At 36.3% G+C, this 8,040-nt stretch overlaps 1 protein-coding gene across 1 annotated transcript; it reads right to left on the reverse strand.

The window, feature by feature from the left end:
- Positions 1–202: 202 nt before the first annotated feature.
- Positions 203–1,141, reverse strand: LOC125864757 (glycine-rich protein 2-like). Its single transcript, XM_049544824.1, has one exon. It carries the CDS (start codon positions 1,035–1,037, stop codon positions 429–431), a length of 609 nt encoding a protein of 202 aa, XP_049400781.1. The 5' UTR covers positions 1,038–1,141; the 3' UTR covers positions 203–428.
- Positions 1,142–8,040: the final 6,899 nt, after the last annotated feature.

The following is an 8,040-nucleotide window of genomic DNA, read 5'->3' on the forward strand; positions in this document are numbered from 1 at the left end:
AATAAAAAAAACAATATGCTAATTTATGCATGAAATGACAAATATTATGAACAACTATTTATAGAAATGAAGGAAGGAATACATACTCTTCCTTCTTGAAGAAGGAGAGAAATTCATAGATCATTAGTTAAATACTTTGCATCTATAACATAAAAATGGCAACACACATTAAACACTTTATCATTGATCACAATATTTCAAAACATGTAGTATACATGAAGAGTAAGCTACATTGCCAAAATATTCAAAACAAAAGTACTACTAGCCTAATAAACATAAGCAATAACAAGGAAGTAAACCAAATACTAATTATCATGATTCATGATCATTCAAAAATAGTAAATGGTTTATCCCTTTTACCAAAATTCAAAATTTAAAATGACATAAATAAAAAGAGTGCAACATCACACCCTTGACACCATCAATCTTCAGCGGTTGCTGCTGTTGGTGCATTCACGAGCAAAATGCCCTTCTTCCCCACATTTGAAGCAGCCTCCGCCGCCTCCACCTCCACCGCCGCTACCACCATATCTTCCAGCACCGCCTCCGCCATAGCCGCCTCCCTGGGTACATTCTCTAGCGAAATGCCCTTCTTCCCCGCATTTATAGCATCCCGCTCCTCCTCCTCCTCCACCACCTCCACCATACCTCCCGCCGCCATAACCCCCATCACCTCCATACCTGCCACCGCCTCCGTAACCACCATCACCTCCACCATACCTCCCGCCTCCTCCTCCATATCCACCACCAGCACCATAGCGGTCGCCACCACCGTCACGAGATCCTCCTTTAACAGGAGCACCATCTGGGCCGGTAACATCGACAGCCTTAGAACGGCCATCGTTGCCAGATTCAACCTCAAATTCCACAGCTTCACCGTCTGCCAAGCTGCGGAACCCTTCAGATCTGATACCAGATTGGTGTACGAATAGCTCCGCTCCGCCATCATCTGGAGTAACAAAACCAAAACCTTTCTGGTCGCTAAACCATTTCACAGTTCCCTTTTTCCTTTGCACCTGATTACTCTCGGACGCCATAGCAACCGCTCACAGAAAATCCCTAAAATCAAGGCAAAAACTATTAAGACTCTTTTTTACTCTCTTGGTGTTCTCAACACTGTGGGGTTTCAATGTTGCAGTGAGTCTTATTTATATTGATGAGTTACACCTGAGGTCCTATATGACCAGATATTGTATTAAATATTGATAAATAATTAAATAATGTCTCTTTTCATTTATTACTTTTTGCCATACTGTTATAATGGCAAATTATATTAATTATTCTTCTTTGACCAAAAAGAAAATTAATTCCATTTTTGACATTATATTAAATGTATTTTTTACTTTCTTCAAGATTTTATTTGATAAATAATTAAATAATGTTCATTTTCATTCATTACTTTTTGCCATACTACTATTTTGGCAAATTATATTAGTTTTTCTTCTTTGACCAAAAAAATAATAACAATTCCATTTCTGGCATTATATTAAATGTTTTTTTTTTACTTTCTTCAAGATTTTATGTGATAAATAATTAAATAATGTTCATTTTCATTGACTACTTTTTGCCATAATACTATTATGGCAAATTACATTAATTTTTCTTCTTTGACAAAAAAAATAAAATTTAATTCCATTTTTGGCATTATATTAAATGTTTTTTTAACTTTCTTCAAGATTTTATTTGATAAATAATTAAATAATGTTTCTTTTCATTCATTACTTTTTGCCATACTACTATTTTAATGGCAAATTATATTAATTATTCTTCTTTGACCAAAAAGAAAATTAATTCCATTTTTGACATTATATTAAATGTATTTTTTACTTTCTTCAAGATTTTATTTGATAAATAATTAAATAATGTTCATTTTCATTCATTACTTTTTGCCATAATACTATTATGGCAAATTACATTAATTTTTCTTCTTTGACAAAAAAAAGAAGTTATTTTTTCTTTTGTTATATTTAATTATATAGTTATTAAATATATAATTCTATTTTTTAAAAAAATAAGAAATTGTATATCAAATTTCACGGTTAAATTAAAAAGGATTACTCTCAAAATTTGAAGTTGCACCACATAAATCATTGACAGATGGAGTATCAAATAACCAAATAAATATTTACACATATTTTTATGATTTTTAACTTGATGTTTGATTTTTCTAGTAGAGATGCATTTAGATTTGCACTTATTTTTTACATTCATTTAACAACTCATATTATATGAAAATTTCATTATTTAATACTCATGCCCCTTAATTATGACCCACCCAATAACTCTTGTGAAATGTCATCCCACATTCACATCGTCTTCGTCTTAATTCGCATTTTCTATTATACCTATATAATTTTTTTAGTAGAAAGAAGTAGTGCAATTGAATCTACTTAGTGATTAAATCTTAATGTATGCCTAGTGTTTTCCTCCATCTATGTAGTAGAATTATAGAGGGGAAATTATGTGGTTAAACAAATATATATTAGTTAATTAGTCATCATAGTTATAGTTTTAGTTAATTATTACTCGCGACCAATATTCAATGATAATTACGTGTGTTGGAGTTTCGAGTTTATATAATTTGCACATTTGTATAATATAATTTATATAACTTTTGTATAATATAATTTGTACAACCGCTTAAAGTCCAGATGTTTGTGTTTGTATAAATTCGTTATTTCAAGTTTACACAAAAATAGCTCAATTTATACAAACGTACCCGTGAATTATACAAACCCGGAAATTATACAAACGAGAAACCTTAAATTGTAGCTACAACCCGTAAATATGCAAACTATAACTATGGAACATAATTAAATTTATTATGGTGGCTATTTGTGAAAATTTCTCAATTATACATTAGATGGAAGATGAAATTTTCAAGAGATCTAAGAGGTTGAATAAAAAAAAATGCCCATTTTTATAAACTAAGTATTAAAGCTAAGATAACAAAAAAGATGGATGAGAAATAGTATGTGTAGTATTTTCTTTTCACTTACTTTTACTTCTCTCTTTGTTACAAGAAGAGGGGCATATATAGTTGTATATACTTGGGCACCAAGTGTGATACATGGATATCTTCTTGCCATGTTGTAACATCCGGCAATTTGAAATAGCTATGAAGAAGCTTAGAATTGAAAATAGTCAATTTTGGAAAGAATTCAAAAATCTGGAAATTTAGCTAAGTATGGAAAAAATGAGTTTTTGGTCAACTTCAGACAATCATAACTCCTAGCTCAGGATGAGTTAGGTGTTTTTCCAGTTATGTTTGGAAAGCACTTTGAGTGATCTTTCCAACGCCGCCGAGTTTGCTCGATTCCGAGTTCGTATGAGTAAGTTATGTCTTTTGGAAGTTGGGCTGTTGGCACAGGGAAGTTAAGTTCATCCGAATTTGTAAGGGTATTTTGGTCTTTTCCCTAACCATTCCTTTTGGTTATATTAAGGGTCTAGGCTGATTTTAAATCAGTTTTCCCTTTTAAAAAGTGAGGGTTAGGGCTTTGAAAGAGAAGAGGAGAAGGAGAAGGAGAAGAAGAAGAAAGGTTCGTAGAGATCGTCGTGGATTTCGTCGAGGGTGATCCCTATTAAGGTATGTGAGATCATAGTGTTGGGTTGGTTCATTCCCCCACACGCCCAACTTTTTTAATTCCGAGAAAAGATTTGGGTGTGTTTGTTGAAGTTTCTTGTTGGTTTGGTGCATGTTTCCGGTTGTGATTTCGAGTTGAATCCATTGTATATTAAGGGGTTTTATGATTCTAAGTGTTTGGGGCTGGAACCTTTGAAGTTAAGAAGGTTTAGAGTTGGAAAAACAAAGGAGAAAAGTTGGATTTTTCGGGGGAAAAGGCTGGGGCGTCGCGCCAGCCATCGCGCCCCAATAGGGTTTCTGAGCTTCCACCCTTGGGGTGGCGCGCCTTGCAGAGCGCCCAGCAGGCCCCTCTGAAGTCTAAAGGGTGGCGCCCCGCGCCTCTCAGAGCGCCAAGGACGCCAATCCTTCCCATTCTTTCCCCACCTTTTTCATGCATGTTCCTTGGTAATGTACCTATGTTTTATAGTTGTTTCCAACACTCTAAGGTACATCTAAACATCAAGAACTCATCCGTAAACATGCGATAATTACCCTTGAATCCATAATTCAATTCGAGGAAAGTTAGGATCAAAGTCAAGTGAAGTTAGAGTCAAGCTTAGAAGTTAAGAAGTAAGTCAAAGCAAGTCTTTAAAGTTTTTCAAGAGTCTTTATTGAACGTTTTAACTTCATTTTTAGGCTCAAGTTTCAAGTTAAGTAAAGAGTATAGAATCAAGTTCATTTCTCAAAAGTTATTAGGGAACTAAGTATTCCCAAAGAAGTTTATAAATGTTGTCACATTTAAGATGAGAGAAAACTGAGATTTCCAAAAGAGTTTTGAGCAGTTTGAGTACTATCTCTTTTAAGAAAAAGATGAGTTTTGCGAAAGAGTTTCTAAAACATGATTAGTATGACAACCGAGTATGTCATCAATGTTTAAACAGTATGGTCTCTAGATATACCATCAATGTTTATGCAGTATGACTTCCCGAATCATCAATGATCATATTAAAATATGGTTTTGATATGTTCTTTTTAGAAAGAGTTTTCAAGAGCAATTACCTCTTTTAAAAGGGTAGTTTGAGCAATTAATTCAAACTAGAGAAAGAAGTTTGTTTTTAAAACATATGAGCTAAAGTATATTTTGGGAGTAGTCTTGAGCACCGAATTGGGGACACGAGTTCATATTAACTCAACCCTCCATAAGAACCATGTAGCCAAACATGAGATTTAACGGGTCATACTTTTTAGACGATCACGTAAGTTAAGCTAGTAGATCCACTAAGTTAAAGTTAAAGCGTTCTATATGATGGCAAAGTATAGAACAGTTCTGGCAGCGTGGGCAAGACGTTGTATCACCACTTAGGCTTATAGTGGTGGCTGTCGGTTAGAGAAACTCCCACAGTAGAAATTGCATGGTTCCTCGAGGGGTTCTGCTTAGTATGGATGGGGGTATGAGACTTCATTCATGCATTGCACAAGTAGACTTTGAGAGGGAGCATGGTATTTTTATGATATTATAAATATGATTTTTGACATCATGTTTTAAATAGTTTTACAAGCTTTATATATTGCATTTGTCTTATTGCTTTACATTAAGTTCAGTTACTCATGAGTTGAATAGAGCCAATGTAAGTTCTCTTTTGTATCCCTTTCAAGCTTAAGTTGTTGTTTAGCTGTCCAGCTCGCATACTCATACATTCCATCAACTGATGCCAGTTGGCCTGCATCTTATTATGATGCAGACGCAGGTACCCAAGATCATCATCCAGCACGCCGTTGATCCAGTTGAGCACTCCAAAGTCAATGGTGAGCCTCCTTGCATTCTGGAAGACTCTGTTATTTCGTTTTTTTAGTTTTGTTTTATTAGGATGTTGCAGGGTCTGTCCCAACATCCATCTCAGTATTATAGAGGCTTTATAGACAGTCAGTCAATTAGTATTGAGTCTCTCATATATATATATATATAACTATATATAATATTTTATTTTGAGACTCGAGTTGCCTTTTTGGCCAGATTTTATCAGTTAGGTTGTTTTATGACCTTGCATTGCATGAAGTTATTCTTATTCTGTTGAGTTAAGGTTTCCACTGAGTTAAGTAAGCCAAGCCAAGGGTTCGCTTGGGGGCCAGCAATGGTCTTCGAGTGCTGGCCACGTCTAGGGTATAGGCTTGGGGCGTGACAAACTTGGTATCAGAGCACAGAGTTCCAGAGTTCTAGGGAGTCTATGAAGCCGTGTCTGTAGAGTCCTAGTTATCGGTGTGAAGCGCGCCACATCTATAATTAGGAGGCTGTAACATTTAGGAACTATCTCACTTCTTTCACATTCATCTTGTGCGTTAGAGTTTATCTCTAAAAAGTTTCCCTCTAATTCGTGCTTGCGCGTGTTTTCAGAGAATTATGCCTCCACGAAGAGCAGTCAGAGTTCGTCCAGCTATGAAGAGTGTTGAGGAACAAGAGTTACCAAATGCCCTGGAAGTGCAAACCCAAGAAGAGATCAAATATGTTGATTTTCGTGAAGCTATCCGCATGTTAAGTCAAGTTGCGACCTTTCATGTTGGGCAGAGAGCTAATCGATATGAAGTGGTTGATACTTCAAGGATCCGTGCACCCTTAAGGATGAACCCACCAAGCTTCACCGGTTCAAGTATCACTGAGAATCCGAAGAACTTCATTGAGGAGCTTAAAAAGGTATTTGATGTGATGCATGTTGCTGAGTCGGAGAGGGTGGAACTAGCTGCATTCCAAATGAAGGGTGTTGCTAGAATCTGGTTTGACCAATGGAAAAAGAATAGGCTGAGGATGCGCCAGTAGTGAGTTGGATTGTGTTTGAGAGTGCCCTTATGGGGTGTTTCTTTCCTCGTGAGTTGCGTGAGGCAAAGATAAAAGAGTTTCTCACCCTTAATACGGAGTGTATGAGTGTTCATGAGTACAGTCTGAAGTTCATGCAACTTTCCCGCTATGTTCCGGAGATGGTTGCGGACATGAGGAGTAGAATGAGTTTATATATTGCTGGATTATCTCGTCAGTCGAGCAAGGAAGGCAAGGAAGCTATGCTGATATAGGACTGTAACACCCCGTATTCAAAATAGACAAAAATGCAGATTTTGAGAAGTTGCAGGTGCAACTTACGGTCACCATCCACTGACCGTAGGTCAGACCACGGCCCGTGCTGGTGGTCCGTGGTTCACCAATGCAACCCCTCCCCAAACCAGCTCAGAAAATTGGCTAAGTCCCGACTCACGGATCGACCCACGGTCCGTAGATCAGACCACGGTCCGTGGTTTGTGTCCGTGGATCGAGACTTCCCTTACCAGCCTTTGACACAAACTACGGTCGACCAGCATGAACCGTCATTCGATCCACGGTCCGTAGGTCTGNGTTAAGAAGTAAGTCAAAGCAAGTCTTTAAAGTTTTTCAAGAGTCTTTATTGAATGTTTTAACTTCATTTTTAGGCTCAAGTTTCAAGTTAAGTAAAGAGTATAGAGTCAAGTTCATTTCTCAAAAGTTATTAGGGAACTAAGTATTCCCAAAGAAGTTTATAAATGTTTTTACATTTAAGATGAGAGAAAACTGAGATTTCCAAAAGAGTTTAGAGCAGTTTGAGAACCATCTCTTTTAAGAAAAAGATGAGTTTTGCGAAAGAGTTTCTAAAGCATGATTAGTATGACAACCGAGTATGTCATCAATGTTTAAACAGTATGGTCTCTAGATATACCATTAATGTTTATGCAGTATGACTTCCCGAGTCATCAATGATCATATTAAAATATGGTTTTGATATGTTCTTTTTAGAAAGAGTTTTCAAGAGCAATTACCTCTTTTAAGAGGGTAGTTTGAGCAATTAATTCAAACTAGACAAAGAAGTTTGTTTTTAAAACATATGAGCTAAAGTATATTTTGAGAGTAGTCTTGAGCATCGAATTGGGGACGCGAGTTCATATTAATTCAACCCTCCATAAGAACCATGTAGCCAAACATGGGATTTAACGGGTCATACTTTTTAGATGATCACGTAAGTTAAGCTAGTGGATCCACTAAGTTAAAATTAAAGCGTTCTATATGACGGTAAAGTATAGGACAGTTCTGGCAGCGTGGGCAAGACGTTGTATCACCACTTAGGTTTATAGTGGTGGTTGTCGGTTAGAGAAACTCCCACAGTAGAAATTGTATGGTTCCTCGAGGGGTTCTGCTTAGTATGGATGGGGGTATGAGACTTCATTCATGCACTGCACAAGTAGACTTTGAGAGGGAGCATGGTATTTTTATGATATTATAAATATGATTTTTGACATCATGTTTTACATAGTTTTACAAGCTTTATATATTGCATATGTCTTATTGCTTTATATTAAGTTCAGTTACTCATGAGTTTAATAGAGCCAAGGTAAGTTCTCTTTTGTATCCCTTTCAAGCTTAAGTTGTTGTTTAGCTGTCCATCTCGCATACTCATACATTCCATGTACTGATGTCAATTGGC

The sequence above is a fragment of the Solanum stenotomum genome, chromosome 5 (assembly GCF_019186545.1).
Source record: "Solanum stenotomum isolate F172 chromosome 5, ASM1918654v1, whole genome shotgun sequence".
Taxonomy (NCBI): domain Eukaryota; kingdom Viridiplantae; phylum Streptophyta; class Magnoliopsida; order Solanales; family Solanaceae; genus Solanum; species Solanum stenotomum.